General features: G+C 41.6%; 1 protein-coding gene across 3 annotated transcripts in view; it reads left to right on the top strand.

Annotated features, from left to right (window-relative positions):
- The window catches only part of cntnap2a (contactin associated protein 2a), a 383,275-nt gene that overhangs the window by 343,017 nt on the left and 20,077 nt on the right, over positions 1-20,181 (top strand). For all 3 annotated transcript variants that reach the window (XM_086191985.1, XM_086191984.1, XM_086191987.1), the window contains 4 exons: positions 5,216-5,434; positions 10,109-10,345; positions 14,400-14,633; positions 15,439-15,572. In XM_086191985.1, coding sequence (XP_086048111.1) covers positions 5,216-5,434; positions 10,109-10,345; positions 14,400-14,633; positions 15,439-15,572 — 824 coding nt within the window. The remainder of the gene's footprint in view (positions 1-5,215; positions 5,435-10,108; positions 10,346-14,399; positions 14,634-15,438; positions 15,573-20,181) is intronic.

Below are 20,181 nucleotides of genomic sequence, written 5' to 3'. Positions count from 1 at the left end.
GATCCGCGATCAATCACACCCATCCCCGTACTCAGAGAGAACCAGCTGACTCTAAGATGACCGCTAAAATAAACCAACGCTTCTCTCAAATAGATTTGAGACAAGGGTTTGTTATTTTGCACTTAATAAAGATGCACTTGTATCCGAAAAGGCTTTTTTCATAAGCATGGATGACATAAATGAAAAAATGAATAAAAATGATAACACCTTAACTAGATTTGATTTACAATGACAAGCTGTTTGTCTTTTTGTTCAGATTTCTGAGTGCAACGGTTAAAGGGAGGTGGGATTGACGTCCAGACAGTTCGTGATAACCGTGTTTAATTAAAAAAAAAAAAAAAAAAAAAGTTAAGTCAAGACCGCGGCCATCTCTGGTTTTCAATCAGGAGACGGATACAGAAACAGATAGTCATGTCTGTTACAACCCTGATACTTCATCGCTTTCTTTTTTTGGTTGCACATAATGAATTAGTAAGAATGTATAAGATGCATTCACATGCAGCCTTGTGCCAAGATAAAGAGCACAACAACACAAATACAACCAGGAGTTATTTGCAAGAAAAGCAATTTGGCAAAACATTTTCTTAGGTACATTTATGAATGACACGTCAAGCATTAGGACTCTGTGATTATGTCCCAGATGTTTATTTTAGTGGGATCCCCTTCAATTTAAGGAAAAATGATTTAATCACTGAGCTGTGTTATAGACGGCACAGCTTGACTGCCAAAGAGACAGATGACTATTTGCACATCATTGGGAATGAAATGGATTTCAACATTTGGTGTCAAAGGGGCTCGCTGACCACATCCTGCTGACGTGCCAAACCCGCCACTTTGTTTCGTAGTGCCAAGCAGCGAACAGAGAAACTCGACAGACAGCCTTTTTGAACCAAAGAGCTCTCTTAACCACCACACTGAATAGACATTTATACTCGCTAGAAAAGAAAACTATGCCCTGAAGTTTTGAGAAGTTTGCCAAAGGGGGTTGGTGTTTGTCTTCCAAATGCACACACAGAAATACACACACACACACACACACACACACACAATGAGTCTCTATTCTGTCACAGCGGGGTAGAGTGTGTTTGTGTGTGTGTGTGTGTGTGTGTGTGTGTGTGTGTGTGAGCATGCGCACGTGCCCTCACAACGATTTCCTTTCCCCTCTGCTTTACTATCATCTTACATTTTGCCCCACAACACACACATAAACACACACATAATCTCTTGCTGCCCTCCCGCTAGTGCAAAACTGTATCAGCTGCAATCCAGTCAGGCCATGAAATGACTAGCATTAGGCCTAAATAGCATAGCTGTGACATTGCAGTAGCTCAAAGACGCATACACACAAATAAACACACACAACTTTGTACTACAAAGGCTCACACACACTTTACTGTGACCTCAGTTGACTCAGCTCTCAGGTGAAGGCTATTTCTCTTTTGAATCTAAATAGACAGAAGAGGGCATAGACACGTTTGAGGGGGCAGCGACGGAGACATTTAGAAGTGTGTGAGCTAGGCTGCTAACAGGATTGAGAGATGGAATGGTCCTCAAATGAAGAGATGGCTCCATGGAAACGATGTATGAGCCATTTTTTGGAGTCCTTAAGTCTCTGAGTGATAGACTTGCCCAAAGGTTATAAACATTTTCTCAGAAATATACTCACTCTTTTTCTCTTTCTCTCTCTATCTCTCTCCCTCTCGCCTTCAGCGTCTGACTTATAAAACTGCATTCAGTTGTCCGTATTTGTGAAGACCTGACACACACACACACACACACATGCGCACAGAGTTTACATGTGAATTCCAGCAGTAACCTCAGCTTTTTAAAGTTGTCAGATGTCTTTTTGAACTGTTAAAGGAATATCTGATGACATCCTGATGAAAAAACAGCCACTATGAAGAGACTAAGAACACGCTGTTCTTCAGAAAACTGTCAGAAGTTAATCTTCGCGTCTCCTCTATGTACAATCAAAGAAACACACATTTGGACTGTGAGAATGCGCAGCTTTTCCTTTTCTCTTTCTTTTTTCCCTAAAGCACAAAAAGTTATATCTGAAGATCCTTTTGATCACAGACAGAAAGGAACAAGCCAATTTTGGATTTTCCGTCCTCCCAGAGCCAGACAAGAAGACAGATACCCTGCTCTCCAGCTGGAGACTGGTTGAGTGCTAGTTAGCTTAGCGTAATGAATGTTAGCAGATGAGAGGTGTTAGCATGTGTCTGTCAAAAACTATCGAATACACTATTACCCAAAATGGTCTTAGCTTGCATTAATAGACCTAGGGGTATGCATAATTACAAGACATGGTAATTCTAGAAAAACACACATTGCCACAACTGTTTTCCTGATTTAGCGCCATGATTTAATGCAGCACTTTTTCAGACAAATTTTTTTTTTTTTATTTTATTTTAAACAAAAAGAAGAGCAACTGCTACAACTAATCATGGCTGCATTGTGAGAGAGGATAAAGATTATTACTTTTTAAGTATTCTAACACTTCCCATCCACTACCATTCCTTGTGCTAAGTTAACTAGCAGCCAGACAGTCTTTGAGGGTTTCGGCTCCCGAATGCATGCACAGAGGAGAGAAGGGTATCTGTTTTCTTGTCTGGTTTAGAGAGGATGGCAAATAAGCGTATTTAATCTGAGAGTAGCAGTGTGCACATGTAACCAGTTTTAGGCCTGGAGTGGGGCAAAAGTCTGGAAAGTAAGGATTGAAAAACTTTATAAATAAGCAAATAAAGCACTGGTAGCTGTTGATCCATTGTGCTGACATCATTACTTCCTGAAAAAAGGCCTTTTCCCCCCAAAAAAGTTAGTGTGCCCTTTTAAATTATGCCTCAGCAGCAGCAGGTTTGGCTTCACTGAAATTGACTTTCCTCCCTCCAAAGACTCAGACCGCGTTCTCAACATTCGAGGCATTAAAAAGCACACCAGAAAAGGCTAACAAGGCCAATGAGAAGGATAATACACTGCCAGACATTTGAGAATAGATGAATAACAGCACAGTAGAGCTCCACATCAGACAAACAAACACATAAGCGCATGTACTGCACACCCACACAGGCAGTGATCTTTCACACAAAAACCCTCTCTTTCACTATTCATCATTGTTTGGTTGTGCTGTGCTGATGCATAATTTGGTTCTTTCAGCTTTTATATTGAAAGGTACATAGATAAACAAATAAGAACATTGCAGTCCTTTCTCTAGCCCAACATGCAGGTACATGCACACGCTCTTTTACGTGAATGACGCTCATGTAAGACGGATGAGCTCTGAGAGCACTTTTCACCCTTCCTGTGCAGAAAGTGTGACAAAGAAAGTTGTACGTCATTGATCTTTCTTAGCAATGCCGCTAAAGAAACACATAGATAATCAAATAGACGTGAGCTAGCGTGGCTGTAATGTAGTAGCTGTTGCAGCATATTGATATATGTTTGGCTTTCTTTCAGCATTTAGAATAACTGATGTGGCTCCTGCAGACCTGAACTGTGCGCTGAGAGCTCATTAACTCACCGTGCTAAAGCCTGTCGGAGAGCTTGAACACAGGTCGTGTGTTGTGTTTAAAGTTTGTCAGATATCGAGACACTCATAGGTTAATGCACTCGGCACATTTGCATGCTCGCTTGTGCCTTTATTTTTTTTTTTTGCGTCTAAGCGGAAGTAATGTTTTCCATAAAGTAATAAAGAAAGTCAAGGAGGAGTTAATGATGGGAGGGAGGGCAGAATAAATAAGGAGAATGCAAGTAAGCCGTAAACAAAGAAACAAGTAAATAAAAGAGTGCGCGGTGAAGAGTGGACAGGCTGTGGGGACGACAAATAAATGCAAACAAAGAAAGAGGGGATCATTCAGACAAACGTGAGATCAGATAGAAAGCGAGGCACCGTGTGCAAGAGGCAGAAGAATGGAACAATAGGAGGAGAGAGAAGATAATTAGATGAGAGCAATATGAAAAGGAGATAAAGACCAAGCATATTGATTGTACTCAAGAAAAAAGATTTCCCCATTGACTACCACGTTAAATTATCTGGTCTAATATCTGAGCCCAGCATAATAAAGCGGTAATATACTGTTATGAAATGGTTATTTAGCATTTCTAAGACTGCGGCACTCCAACATATGGCACCAAGCAGAATACATAGCTTTTATTCAGCCCAGCAGACGTATCGAACATGAAGACTTTTCTCAATTTGACATTTGCAAATCGTGTTTCCAGCAGCAGAAATAATGTCCTCATTGTTTCCTCATTGTTTCTTCTCCTTTCCCTTTATAGTTCAAGGCAATAGGATTCCTTTGACATGTTGAGTTCGCAGACAGTTACTGAACGTCTCTCCTCCAAAACACAATGTGAAGTCGAAAAAAGAATGACACGGTTCAAATGATGAATTCATATTGGAGTCGCCTCCGAGATACAAAAGAGGACGGACCTGTCGTTCAGCTTCCCAATGTACTTGTTGTTAATCGTTTGAGATGTGCAATGTTTTGACTCCTGCCGATGCAACTGTGTCAAGATGATGTACATTAGGAGATATTAATACACTCAGCACACACTCATTCTCTTCTCCTCTCTGTCACAACATGCCTCCATGCATCCATACTGATAGAGAGTTAAAGGCATCAGACCCCTCCTTTACGGCATGCTTTTTGGGAAAATGTGCTTATTGTCTTATTGTACTGTTGGGACGATGGAGGATTAACATATTTCCAGCTGACAGGCTCCGTACCACCAATATTCCGCAGCTAAAAGACAAACACGCACAAAAAAAAGAATGAACTTCCCAATGAACAGATTGCATCCTGCACCATTATTTTGTTCCTCTCTTACCTCTCTGAAAATTCGCAGTCTGTTTTTCTTGATCTTTTTCTTTCAGTTTTGCTCTTATGTCCTTGACCTTTCTTTCCAACAAAACCCCAGTTCAAATCCAGCGAAACCACAAGGAAACAGTAACAGTTTCTGTGAGACAGCTTGATGTCATGCAATAGTTGCTTGCAACTATCGACTGCCTGGGAGATTGGTCCTGTCTGGAGCTGTGAGCAGTCACGTAGGCAAAGCTGAAATCTATACACACCAAATGAATGGCTTCAAAACAAATGAGCCATTAGATTAGAAATTGAATGCATATTTACCAGTAGAGGTGACTATGACAGAACAGGGAGTCTTTTAGAATGTTGTGACATTTGTTTAATGTAGGAATGACTTTCTTTCCCAGCTCCTACAGTCGTCTCTTTCTCCTTCGACGTCGGGAACGGACCCACGGAGTTAACAGTGCATTCAGCCGCGCCTCTTAACGATGACCAGTGGCATCGAGTGATGGCAGAGCGGAATGTGAAAGAGGCGGTGCTTCAGTTGGATCAGATCTATCGGTCATCTCAGCTCGCCCCTCCTCAGGGGCACACGCGGTTAGAGCTGTTCAGCCAGCTCTATGTGGGTATGTGGAAAACCTCTCAAACTTATAACAAAGATGGACTCGCAGGGCAGGCACGCATTTCATTGCAATCAGAACACTTAAAATGCACAAGGACAATCGGAGACAAAAGCAACATCTGAGCTCTTATGAATAGAAAGCTAATGTCCATCATCCATGTAATTGCAATTAGAAAAACACTCTCTGTATTTCCAGTCATGCCGTACTCAGATTTAAACATCCACTGTGATTGTTTTAAAAGTAAAAGAGCCATCCTTTAGAGGAAATCTCTCTGTTTTCTCTCTTAAGAGGCTTCACTTCGGCTTAGCCGTAGCAACCACTAATTAATTTAATGCTAATCCAGCACGCCCACTGACACAGGAGTTTCATTTTTGATGATATGGACGCATGGACACACGCATGTCCTCGGAAACTGCCAAAGTGATCAGACTTTTAATGAGTTTAAATCACAGTCTCTGTTCACCTCATGAGGTCATTTCACTGCTGCGACTCAGCATTTGTTTATCTTAAGATGGACATTTTCACTGAGAGAATAGTGAGGCTGACTTTCCCCTACCCACCCACCCTGACACACACACACACACACACACACACACACACACACACACGGCTCAGTCTATTCTATCACACAGTGTCTCTCATGATTATCAGGAGTCCAAATGGCTATCTGTTGCTCTCCCTATCCTTTCACTTTTCCTTCTCATCCTATCTTTTGTGCTGAGCTGTTCGTAGTCTATAAACCAAACTACAAGGCTGAAGTAGTTTTAGGGCTTTGGGGATTGAAGGAAAATTGCTGAGGCGGATCGCAGAGTCCCCACTATCTCATGGTAAAAGTTCTGCCAAAGGAGATTGTTCAAATTCCAATCAGGCATCCCAGTGTAATAGTCTTAGCCCTCCCTCGATCCCTGTTTCTCATGTAATTTCATCTTCTCATCTCTTTCACTGATTTGGATACTGCTGAAAGCCCCTCACCTCATCATGTCCCAATTTGCCTCTTAGTGCATTTGTTAGTGACATGGAAATGGGCAAGAAAGTTATTGTGCAGCTATGAAAGCCCTTTGAAAGGAGGATGGAGGTTCAGAGACCTGAGAGAAAGCAGACATTGTGTTCTCTCTGATCTCATCTGAGGACACACAGGAAGTGACCTAGCTCTCTGAGGCCCTGCTCAGACCTTTAACAAGCATCCCAGGTGATAAGATGACAAGTAGACAGCGAAGTACAGGTGTGAGAACACTGACAAGCTCAGATTGCTCAGGCTACATTCAGAGGTGGTCTGTTCAGGACCACAGGGTTTCCACTTCCCGTTGCAAGCCTGGAGAGTTTAAGTTGACCCCCCCGCCGGGCTGTTTTTTTGTTTCTTTTCTTCTTTTTTTTTCAAATCTTCATTAAGGAGGTGCTTTTGTCATCAGCGTTGGTTTGCCTGCCTGTTTATTAGTCAGCAGGATTCGAAACGTTGTCAGTAGATTTGGATGAAATTCGGTATAACAACCGACTTGATTGACTTGATTTTAAAATTGTTCCATGAGCAGATCACATTTTATAGCCTCGGCTCTGTTCCAGTGCCCTGCAGTTTTAAATTATGTTTTTATCCAATCTCAAGAAGGCACGAGCACCAGCCAATCAGAAGCAGATTATCAACCATGGACTTGTGATAGGATGCAGAATGCCAGATCTGAACGTCTTTTAAAAAGTAGTTTGAAGACAGATAACAGATTTTTTGTGTGTGTGTGTGTGTGTGTGTGTTTTTGTTGATCTTGAGGTCTGGAAAAAAAAAAAAACCACGAATCAGAAGTGAATCCAACTTTCTGCTACAACTATCTTTGTTTGTGATATTTAATGAGGGCAAACAAAGCAGCCGTAGGAATGATCTTTTTTCATATCATATCTGTCTCTGTATCTGCTTCGTGTCCTCCTCCTTTCCTCAATCAATATGTTCCTCATCAGGCTTTTGATTGCTTTAGTGTTTACTGCACAGTAGCTCATTTGCTCTAATGGCCTTGAGAGTAAATGTTACACCATCAGCCTGCTATCATTTACTTCACACAGTTAACTTTTAGCTCTCCATTTCACTTCATACATGCACATAACAATAAATCCTGCCATATTGTATTCATTTAATGCCACCATCTGTTCTTTTGATTTCCCCACTGATAAATGATCACACTTTCTTTTTTTAATGATTTGTTTTTTTGCATGCTCAATCCTCTTGCATGTTTTTTTTTTTTTCTACTTTGTTTTTGGTCTGGTCCCCTGTCTAAACGGACCCACGTCTGGCTTGTTGCTACTCACTGCACGTGTGCGTGTGTGACGCCTGTCGCAGGGAAGCCGGCCTCCCTCACCTGCCAAGACAGTAGGTAACATTTAATGAGTCCAATGAAATGTCTCTGTAAAGCTGTAAGTTCAGTCTCCACAGATCAAACCGATACAGATCTCATCTAAACATCAAGTACTTCGCTGCAGCTGGTGTGATTTAACTTTATCGAGGATTAATATCCTGAAAGGTAACCGCTCATGCACATGTAAGGGCTCCTCTTCTTGATTCATACGACACCCTCACGCGTAGGCATGAGGAATTACTGTAGACTCAGCCTCATTTCAATACACAAGTACATTTTTTACACAGGGATCCATCAAACTTAAACCCATTATGTCTCTTTAGAGGGGATAGTTGGAGAAAAAAAAACACGGCTTTAAACCAACAAATATAAAGTGCTGGGCTGGTAAAATTGGATTTCTATGATAATATCTCCTCTCCTGGAAATGCCAGTGGGTTAGAGAGGCTTTTGAAATGGCATTTAGACCATATGGATCCAACACATCAATCTAAACCCAATACAAATGGCATCCTTATGAGCAGCCTGTATAAACAGAGAGAGGGTACACACTCTTGTGGTGATCTCTTCAGTGCTGAACAGCAAAGAATCCTGCTGTCATCCACACTTGCACAATAGCGAAACAACTGTGCAACATGCCTGTGTGTATTTAAGCGTGCGTCCTCATCGGTGCTTCGTTTTTCCAGGAAATACAAGCACAACACACAGTGAAGGTCACATTTTACATCTTGAGCAATTTCAAGCTGGAGACTCTCTCACATTTGAAATCATTAGCTCGTCCTTTTTGAACTGATCAGGATGTATTTTTGCTATCATTTGTAGTGCATGTTTAAAAATATATCCAAATTTATATAAGATGGTTTCATGTTAGCACCCCATTACAGGGATCAGTACTGTACATATTACACTCTTCAGTAAATAGCTGTGGTCATGTGTTACATGTTTTTACACAGGCATGTGTTTATTGAGGTTTTTTTGTGTATTTTTTAAACCATGTCAGTATCATGTGTGTACATGTTTGTATATCAGCTACTTCATGCAAAGAGAGATATTCACATTTTTTGGACAGAACCCTCAAATGTATAAACATCAAAATATATTTTACGATGTGTGAATAAACATAATTATCAAAGAAGATATTAACTCGTGCAAAAATACCGCCACTAATCTGGGATTAATTGTTCAGTTTGAACATTCAGTGTCAGTCAGGCTCATACTGTGAGTCATTCAGCATATCCACGCACCTGCACGTGTGTGTGTGTGTGTGTGTGTCCACCCTGGTCTCTGCAGGCCTGCGAGCCTTACGTCTGTTTAATCAGAGACTGGTTTAGGCCTGGGTAAACAGGTGGCGGAACCCTCAAGCCAATCAGTGGTACAAAATAGATTAATTAACAGGTGTATGGCAAGTTGAATCCATTGTGAGATCGCAGAGCGGAGCAAAAACCCCAGCTGCATCCTAATATATGAATAATGCGTTGGCTGAAGAAACTCAAAATACATGGTTTTCCCTTTGTGGGAGTTTTGTACTTACGTACGTGTGTGTGTGTGTGTGTGTGTGTGTGTGTGTGTGTGTGTGTGTGTGTGTGTGTGTTACCGCAGCTGTAATAAGAAGAAAGTGAGTGTTTGTTTAAGTGTTCTTCAATGTGTCTTTTTGAATGGACACTTGTCTGTAATCCAAAGGATGCAACAGAGAGGTTTTAATAGTAAAATGCCCCTTAGCTCTTGTTAAAGGTAGGATATGGGATCTATACCGGTGGGTGTATGTTTATGAGTGTGTTTATTGCTATAGTCTTTTAGGCGCACATGAATCTGTTTAACGCCTCTACTCTGTCCAAGTTAATGGGTAGTTAGACAGTAATGGTGCAAGACCAGAATGACGATGGAAGCACTTAAGATGAATGGCTATCGACACCCCAAGGCTAGGAATTAATGCTTATATTGACTTGGTCAAATTAAGTAGGCTGTGTGTGGTGTGTGTGTTTGGTATGTGGCTTATGCGTGTCATGAATCGGTCTACGTGAGCTTGCTTGTGAGTTGGTCATTAAGACAGTGTTCATTAGGCTTCTCTAATTAGTGAAAAATCAAAACCAGTTGAAGGTTGTTTCAAGAACAGCGTCACAGTCAGAGCGATTAGCATGACAGCAGTGGCTTCCTCCAGGCGCTCAGATAGAAACGCTTCTAAAAGAGATTAAAACAGAGCCGCTTTCATTCAAAATGACTTTTCTGACCCTCATTTCATTTGTCCTCCCTTCCGTCTCTTTGTGTTCTGCCCCATCTCACCTGTTCCCCAATGCTGCATGTCCTCGCTATATTGATGCTACTTTTTCTCCTCACCTCTACTCAGGTGCTGCAGGGGGCCAGAGGGGCTTCCTTGGATGTATCCGAGCCCTGCGGATGAACGGCATCACCCTTGACCTGGAAGAGAGGGCCAAGGTCACACCTGGGGTTAAACCCGGTTGCCAAGGCCACTGCACAAGTTATGGGATGTATTGTAGGAACGGAGGACAGTGTGTGGAGAGGTACAACGGCTATTTGTGTGACTGCACCAACACAGCCTACGACGGCCCTTTCTGCACTAGAGGTGAGTTGCATTCACAGCTGCGTTGTTCAATATCACTGCCATAACAATCATAGCCCTTAAGTGAAGATAAGGAGTTCAATATTTCAACTGATTTCTGTCAGTTACAGTACTGAGAATTATCTATTATTTAATTTGCCAGAAGGTTAATATTACATCAGCTATACAGAAAAAAACAGCCACATTTTGACTTGAATTGAAAATGAAGAGAATTAAACCCCTTTTCAAAGGATCTAAAAGACAGCTTTTATCCTGCTTTTAAGGTTGAATCTGCATTCATTCTTAAGTCAAATGAGGCTGCAGAACGTGGCGAACACATTCATTCGCAGCCTGCTTCTGGTGTAATCCAAACATACACACACAAAACAAACACAGAAAGAAAAGTCATCTACTCGCAACGGTAAAGGTATCAATCATCAGGTTGACCTGAGTACGTGCAATGGGGAATTAGGCTCAGGATCAAATATATTTCTCATCTTTCCCCACAAACGTTTCCATGTCAGAAGATGTCAAATCTACCTCTCTGAGCTCTCAAAACTTTCCAGATACTCCGAGTTCATAAGGCGCTAAGTGTGTCCTCCCACCTCAGAGGTTGGAGTTCTCCCACTTGAACTCACTGTTAATTAAGCAGGTAGATCATAGGTCTCTAAATGCAATGCTAAACTCTCTTTATCATGAAAACATCACCTTCGGGATTATTTTATCAGATTTTTTTTTTTCATTCCCTTCGGTATCTTTTAGTCGCAGATGACTGAATATTTTTAATAGGTTTCTTTCTTTCTTCCCCTCTTCAGACCCTAAACCGTCATTCTAAGAAATTTCTGGATGACATACTGAGTCATAATCTCTGCGCTGACACTTTTTAATGACTTTTACAGGCTTTCTTTGTGAAAACATCATCATCACAGTCACGCTTTAAAGAGGCTGAGTCAAATAGCACCAGGGTTACCGCTGGAGTTGTTATGTTCCAACGAGTTTCATTGCCTGACAAACCACTGTGATTTTAGCGCCACTTTGTGATTGTCGTTATTTTCCTATTCACTTAAGAACTGAAAGTGTTGGGGCTTTTGATAAAAGATAAAAAAAAAAGGCATCGATTGAGAATGATATTATGCTTACCCACCAATTCTCCCTGACTTAAGAGCGCATTCACTGAATACTAAAAATGTGTACATGAAGTGCTGAGAGATCAAGCTGAAAAAAACAAAAAAGAAACTTAACTGAATCGAATCGCTTCACTAAGCGGAGGGTAGCTCTGCAGGCTTTTGAAGATGGGAGATGAGAAATGTCACACTGTAGCATGGGCTAAAACATCAGACTTGTTTCACAGGGATTCATTAGATGCAGCATAAAAGTTCCCAAAACAAGTTTTCCTAAGATGCTGCAGGAAGAGGAGCGGCAGCGCTGTCAGAGGCTTTATGCTTGCTCCCAGTCAGAGTTGATCCCCGACACGTGAATTAATTTGTTTCCTAAAGCTGAATAGTGTTTTTTCCCCTGCGCTCTTGGCAGGGGGGGTGACAAGATGACAGAAGACAGTGTGTGTATGTGCATGTGTGCATGTGTTTGTGTGTGGGTGTGTGGTGCAGGAAAGAGGGTGACAGTGTGTGGTGATATGCCAGTGTAAGACATGAAAAGACCTCCTCTGAATTCTGTCATAACCAATCAGGTATTTCAGGATTCAGAGAATAGAGATTACCATCTGTGTAGGTGTGTGTGTGTGTGTGTGTGTGTGTGTGTGTGTGTGTGCGTGCATGTATGTGTGTGTTTGTGTGCGTGCATGTATGTGTGTAAGAGAAAAAAAGGAAAGAAGCAAAGAAAGGGAGAGAGCACACCCTTGTGTCTGTTTGTTTTGCTGCAGGACTCTTTCTCCTCTCCTCTGTTCCCTGTCACTCTTCCATCTTCAATTCCCTCTCTTTCCTGCTTTCCTTTCTCCCTTTGCTCCCTTCTACCCTTCAATCCCCCCCATTCCGTCTTTCGTCTCCTATCTCATTTTCTATTCCTCTCACTATTGCCCCTCTCCTGCTCTCTCTTTCCTGGATGTCTCCCTTGCTCTCACTTTACCCCCCCCCCCCCTCTCCTTTTACTCCCAGCAAGTGAAAAATGCATGAAGGCAGCCATAATTGCTCCGTGCATTTACATTGCATCCATATTTACCCACAGCTCAGGGGACCCCTACAGTGTTATTATTATTATACACTCTTACTCTCACACTTTTGTACCCTGGAGGGTTGCAGGGAGCCACACGTAGGTACGGATACCTTTCCACACGCATCCTCAGATACCTGTCAAGGTTGCATGCCTCTCCAGAACCTTTCCACGCTCAGGTCCATGCCCTGGAGCGGACCTCTCTCATTCCCTCTTATTCTTCCAGACAACTGCATGTGTTGAGTCTCTGGGAAGCACGTCAGTGCCTCCTCATTTATAGGAAGACTTCATATAATCGTGGTGTGCGTGTGTGTGTGTGTGTGTGTGTATGTGTGTGTGAGTAAAAAAAATGAGTTGTTTTTTTTTGCAGTATAATCAACTGATGAGCCTTCAATTTGAACGGCTTCTTTGGCCTATGTTAAGTCCTTTTTTTTTTAGTCCTGCTAACAAACAAGCCAACAGATGTAACACATTAAAGCAATAATGTTCTCCATTACCGAACATTCCCCTCTCATTTAAACCTGCCTCTACCTCCTTTCCTACGTCGTCCTCATCTGTATAGATCCCCCCATATTGAGGCTTGTTTTGTTTAGTTCCCTTTCTAAATACAAACCCATTTCCATCAGAGCAGCATGCTCATCTGATTTAAGTCTGATTCAGTTAATGCCCAGCAGCATGAATCTTGGCAGCCAGAGAAGAAAAAGTGCTGTTTGAAAACTTCACAAGCTCACTGCCTGGTTAACACAGAACAATTGTTAAAATGGCTCTCTTGAGAATTCCAAAGCTTGAAACGACATCAGAGAAGAACAATAGAGGTATAGAAATGTGGTGAGGCTGAATGGCTGTGCACTTTTTTTTTTTTCGTACGGCTGTACGAGTCAGTGAATTTGCCCATCTTCTAGTAATGAGCCTTCTATTAAATTTAAGTAATGTAGCTTGAAGTATTTGTTGTCCGGAGTGAGATGATGGGTGAAATGAAGCTTTAAAATAAGATGCATAAATGTGTTTGCTTGGTATTCTACACTCAAAGGACTTGCAGTTTCACTGCTGCCACTGACAGAAGGTCAAAATGCATTTATAGTAGTTTTAGTGGTACTTGTACATGGCATCTACACACACAACTCTCCACTTCTCTCTTGCTAACCATTGCCATTGATTGTTTGTGAGGTGCCCTTTGAAATGTCAGGTTCCCTGTAAAATCTGAGAACATCTGGGTTGGTATAAAGAACGTTGTCTTGTTTCGTTCACTGAATGTTCCCCGACAGACCCAATATGGAGGTTTTCACTGTTTGGACTTTCAGGGAATATTCAGAATATTTGTTTTAGTATTTAGGTGGGCATTTGTAGAAAGTTCCACCTTGTGTTCGTTAAATTTGTGCAAACATCCCAAGTTCAAAAGAGGACCTAAACAGAACCTTAATAGAAGAAAAAAAGTTTGCTAAAGGTTCCTGTTCTGCAAAAATTCTGAGAACGTATTGTAGAGGGAAGATCAAATATACGTTGCCCCAAACAGTCCTAGAAAGCCCTGTTCCCTTAACTTTAAAGAACTTTTAGAACATAACAAGGTGACATCCTATTGACTAACAAGGATCTCATCAGAACGTTGTAGGAACAGAGCATTTGTAGCCGGGAACTTGTTCCTAAATGGAACCTTTTCAGATAACCGACAGAGATCTACAGTATATGGTAACATTTTCTTTGCATTGTAAAAGTGCTCTTTTGAACAAAAACTAAAAAGGAACATCCTCCCAAAGTCATTTAAGGAACTTTAAACTTGGTGACTTAAATAAAGTACAGCATTTTAACACATCTCTATGACTTGTTTTGCCCCTAACTGACATTTTCTTTAGTTTGTTTTATTTACTTTGCATATTTTTCATTTTTTCTCATTACCTTTTGTTATCTTTCATAGATGTTGGAGGGTTCTTTGAGGCGGGAACTCTGGTCAAGTACAACTTCCCCCCTGAAGCATCAGCAGGAGCCAGTAAAGACACAAAGATTGTCACACACAACCTGATGCCACAGGAAGTAAATTTAACAAAAGAGGAAGTGACCTTTAGTTTCAGCACGTCCAGCGCACCAGCTATACTGATGTACGTCAGCTCCAGGACAGAAGACTATATGGCCGTGGTGTTAAGACAGAATGGTGAGACACACACACAGGCAGACATTTTTGTTTATCCGAGCTCTCCTGTCAACACAACACACAGGGAGGAGGCTGTTGGAGCTGCAGAGTTAATGTTTAAAGGCTGTCCTCGCAGCACTCTTTGAAAAGTTCTATAATCTTCAAAACTAACCTCCAGAGTTTGTGGCTTCCTACTGAGCTGCTGACAGACAGCTTGGCACTTTGATGAAAGAAGTCATGAAACTTTGACAACGCCATCTAGTGTCTGAGTAGTTGACGTGCACAATCACCAAGGCAAAACTACAAAGTACTTACGCTGCCCCGGGGTGGTGCCTTAAAACTGCTTATTCAGGGTGCAGAGACAGTAAATATCCATAATCCTCAGTACGTTCCTTAGGGCATGTCAAGCAGCAGCTCCCCTGAATCAGTCCGGGTTTCCTCAGCTGTTCAGCACATCACTTCAAAAGGAAAAATACATTTTGGCTATAAGCATTCAGAACACTCAGAATGCACATTGGTTGAGAGAGAAAGCTATGAATAAATGTATCATTATTCTAAATGACTTGTTTTACTTGTAATCCTGTTGTAACATACAAAGAAACCTCATCAGGAGTCATGGCCCCGCCTGTTTAGATATTTTATATATTTATTTATAGATGACGGCCCAGGCTGAAATCATTTTAAAGCAAACCATAGAGTTTCTAAACCTTCGTTTTGTGTGTGTGCGTGCGTGCGTGCGTGTGTGCGTGCGTGTGCGTGTGTGTGTGTGTGTGTGTGTGTGTGTGTGTGTGTGTGTGTGTGCGTGCGTGCGTGTGTGTTCGTTCAGGTTCCCTTCAGGTGCGGTACAACCTTGGAGGTCTGAAGGAGCCTTTTGCTATAGACGTTGACCAGCGTAACCTTGCTAACGGACAGCCACACAGCATCAATATGTCCCGTGTTGACAGAAGCATCACCATCCAGGTTGGTACACATAACTCCAGCACTCAAAACCTGGTTTTTAAGGCTTTTAGTTGATGCTCATGACATGAAAGCACAAGAGCAATCAGGAGATGGCACGAGAGCAGTGAGTCAGTGTCCGGTTGTCCGTTCTGATGAAAGGACTTCATAGTTAATCTACTTCCACTTGTCTAAATCGCACTTTGTGTGTGTGCGCGCGCGCATTTGCATGTACGCGTACACATGTGGTTGTACAGCATATGCTCTTGTACGAATGCCTGTATTTTTGCATGTGCGCAGGTATTTCGTCAACGTATACACAACTTTTAGCTGCACGTGTGCATCCTTATGTGTGTTTATACGTGTTCTCTTGTGCTGCTAACCAGCTCAGCGCAGATCAGTAGAGCCAAGCCTCAGTCTGTAGCTGTGAAGGAGCGAGCCAGAATTCAACTTAACTATTAAACATTTTGTTCTGGGCTGAAATGTTAAGATTTGGCTGCAGGCGGAAGTTTAAGGTTGACTTAGAATGGATAGCAGCTGTCTGTAAAATGTAGTTGTCGATCGCATCCAGAATTGAATCAAACCCAGTTTATGTGTTCAGTTTACACAGAAAAGATGTGAAATAACCAAGAATTCTTTACCTTTGTCATATATATACATATATATTAAGAGCAGCAGCCTTTCTCTGGGTTATTCACTATTACTGTTACTATACGAGCTCGTCGACTCCTTTGTCATGGAGGCAGATGGAACCTACTGTAGTAGTCAGCAGCAGAGTCAGGCAGGAAGTTAGATTTATTCAATTACAAGACATTTTCTCAGCAGCTAAACAAGTAATGGAACAGGTAAAGTAAAACAGACTTACTCGAAAAAACAAACAGATGTGACCAAGAGTGAAATAAAAAAGAACCAAACTAAAGCTGGTGCCCAGGGATCCGGTTTGTTCCAGAGTTGAGGCTGTATGAACAGATTATCTTCCCAAATGTAGTGTGAAGGAAGAGAGATGAATGTAATATTTCCAGCCAGATTGGAAGAAATCACAAGTGCAAGCAGTTAAACAACTTTCCACTTCCAGGTTTGTTTTGTTTCTGAAGTGATGTTTGATCACGCGGGTTTCTTTGAGGTTTCAAGTCCCTGTAATTGCCACTCTGAAATAATTTCGGATCAAGGCCAAGTGAGTCCTGTGTCTTGACTGAATTGATGAAAGTGGGTCGAATTCTGTCTCCCACGTTTTTAAAATCAATTGAAAATCCTCTGATTTGCATCATGCGTTCCATAGTAACTCCAAACAAGTTGACAAAAGGGGCAGGACAGATGAAGATTGATTGACACAGCAAAAAAGGAAGAAAGTGTGTGAAGAAGGAAGTAAAAAAAAAAAAGAGAGAGAGAGACAAATTCATCTAACCAAAACAAGGAGATGATTAAAACAGGGTTTGGTACAAAATCGAACACAGGAGTAGAATATGTAGCGCAGATGACAAACGAGAGAAAAATCAGCAATTAAAAACCCCAAAGGTCACACATCACCTTGAAAAAAAATGGAAGAAAACAGAAGTAAAAAGTACTTGGCTCATCTGTTACGAGACAGGTGCATTGTAGAGGGGCGGACATGCCAGAAAGATCCCACACTGCACACTGTCTAACTTGCAATAGCATTTTTATTTTCAACATTTCGGTACTAGACCTTCATCAGAGAATCCAAAAATAAAAGTCACCAAATCCAGACGGTACTGTGACAACCTAGACAAGGCCAGAACCACTGACTCACCTCTCTGTGAAAACCTTCACATCAATAATTCTAAATTCATCTCCACTCCTTTTTCTCAATAAATCATAGTTCTCCCGCTTAATTTCCCCGCAGGCGTCTATTATATTCCGTCTCATCTGCAGTATCATCTTATTTGTCATGCATTGAAGTTCACCTATGAAACAAACACGAGGAATAATTTGACAACAATATGACTCCCCTCACTGGTGAGACGGAGCTTTGCTGCCTCGCCACCGAACTAGGACATAGATTTAATGTAATTTGACTGAGGAAATAGTGTTGGCAGCAGCTGATTGGGAACGGAAAAAAACAAAACCAAAAACAAGATGTGTGGTAATGCATTCATTGTAGCGCTGAAAGAGGTGAAGTCAAACTAAACATGCGGGATTGAACCACTGCATGTTAACTGGATATATGAATGCGTGTTTTCACAAAGTGTTAAAACATAGCAAATGAGTGGCATAATGTGTACGCACACATGGCTGAGACTTTCAGGACGTTTGGTTGTGTTCCTTGTAATCAATCTCATCCTCTCCTGCAACGATTACTTATCCAAATAAAGCCCCTTAATGGTGCTTTCACCGAGGTGAATAAAATTTAAGGTTGCGATCAAACGTGGCACATCCATCGTCATTGCCTCCCTCGCTCCGGTCACGTGTACCGGGGGCAACCGCCTCCATAGATATTGGAACTTCATCACCTCCGTTCACACGCTTAGGGGAAAAAATTCTGACAGCAAAAAACATTAAATTGAAATATCCAATGGAAATCTGTCTCATTTCCTGAGCAAATCACATCCTGCAGCCTCTGATCACCCTGTGGGGAGCACTTCAACATTAACACTTCACTTTTTTCCTTTTTTCTTTTTTTAAGTACTGGCAGAGAACATGATTGGAGTGAGACGCTTTCCTCTCTCTCACACACAATCGCTGATTGCATCTTAGTTGTCTCTAGATTGAGAGCATCCATGTCGTTCAGCGTGTGACGGGGCTCGTTCCTCTTAGGCTATTCTCTCTAAATAACTTGTGATTCCTTTTTTCTTTTTTCTTTTTTTTTTTTAGGTCCCAAAATGATGGGGTTCAGCTCTTGAAAATCAAATGAGAATTAAGCAGCCCACTAGTGGTCACGATGAGAGATCCGCGGCGGAACCGTGGGGGGGTGGGGGTGAGGATAGATAAGGTTTTGAGATAGGCCGTGAAATGTAAAGCCAGAAGGTGTGTGCAAAGCGAGATAACTTTGATGAGTAAAACTTTTTCATGTCACTGCCTCAGGGTAATTTTCAAGTTACAAAACGTGGCGTTTAATTTCCTCACATAAACAGATGTGGATACGCATACCAACAGACAGGAGATCTTGTCAGGTCAACACGTCATCACCACAGGCTGCACAATCTTCCGCTCGTGTAGATCATCCATCCACTCCACCTGTCTGACCTTTCACCTCATGAAATTCCCTCCGGGGTATCAGTTGGTTTCGGTTAAGGCAGCCATGACAGTTGCTGCAAGTTGCTCCTGAGAATTCAACAATCCAAGTAAGAAAACATGGATTTGACAACACACGGGCAGAAAACCTTCCGCAAACGTCCACCGCACACATTAAATGACAGTTGTCAGAGGGCAGTTGAAATGATGAACACAGTGGGACACGCTTGCTACTGTACTCATCTCAAGCATCAAAATGGTAGAATAAGTAATAGATGGTTACAGATTATGTGGTGGAAAATAAGATTTTGTCTTGTGATGTGTTCATTTTCCAGATTTGTGAACCGTCATGAGAGGAGCAAATTAACAAAGAAAGAAATGAAACTAAGCCAAAAACGCAGCAAAAAGTTCACTACTGCTTCATTAAAAACAGCTTCCTAAAGTTGCTTTACAAAAATAAACTGAAGTTTGTTTGATTTTTTAATGCCAAAAGCTCAATGTTTCACCAAAATAAACCCATTTTTAAAAGAGGCAGTTGTTCTTGAATGTTCTCACTGAAATATTGCGTGTCAGCTTCCTCATGACTGAAATGTTTGGCATTAGATTGGGAATTAAAGCCTTGGATTTTATTGTAATGTGCCATCAGCATAGAAACAGCAATAACTGATGTATTTATAATAACAATGTGTCAGAAATGACAATATGTGAACTTAGGGGTGTTGCCCACAGTGATGAAATTGCGGAGAATTATCACCCGACGTTGCAGCTTCTCGCGGCTTAATGAAGCCATAAAGCCACATCAAACACTTTCAGCTCATTATTTTTGTGTCCAGCCTGCAAATGGTTTTTTTGTTGTTTTTGTTTTTTTTAGATTCCACTCCCATAGCCATTTTACACTACCTACTCAGTATGAAATAGCAAAAAGATGGTGATTGACGAGCAAGTGAAGCTCCACATGCGTCACCATCTGAGTACATGTTTCCTGCTCTTAACAAGAGCTCCAGCAGAAAGCCTCGTTTGAGCTTCTTTCATCAGATGCGTGATGCTGGTGGGCCTGCCAATGGATCAAATTCAATTTCCTGGGTAAAAGAGAGTCGAGTGTTTCCTTGAGGCTGCAGAGGTCTCGTGTCTCTTCCATCAGGGCTGCGAGCGAAGGCTCTCAGACAAGCAGCTAAGAGGGAAGATGAAATAAGCATTTTGAATGTTGGAGTAGGACGAGACAGCTTCTACCAATATTACCAGAGTAGCAGAACAAAATGTTTGCTCTAGATTATAAAACAAGAAAAAACCCTCTGTCTTCATTGTCATCGTATGATAAAGACAGCTGTCATGAGCACAGACGTTGAGTTTTTTTGTCGGTTGTGGAAGTAGTAAAACCCTCAGAAACCTGTTGACTGCAGTCTGAAGATGAAAGTTGTGTACAAAAAAAATTCATGTCACATAA

This window comes from Aulostomus chinensis, chromosome 21, assembly GCF_037954235.1.
Source record: "Aulostomus chinensis isolate RoL2024-O1b breed Wild chromosome 21, RoL_Achi_v1.0, whole genome shotgun sequence".
In the NCBI taxonomy this organism is placed as follows: Eukaryota; Metazoa; Chordata; class Actinopteri; order Syngnathiformes; family Aulostomidae; genus Aulostomus; species Aulostomus chinensis.
The sequence above is the reverse complement of the archived record's forward strand: the minus strand, read 5'-3'. Positions and strand labels throughout refer to the sequence as shown.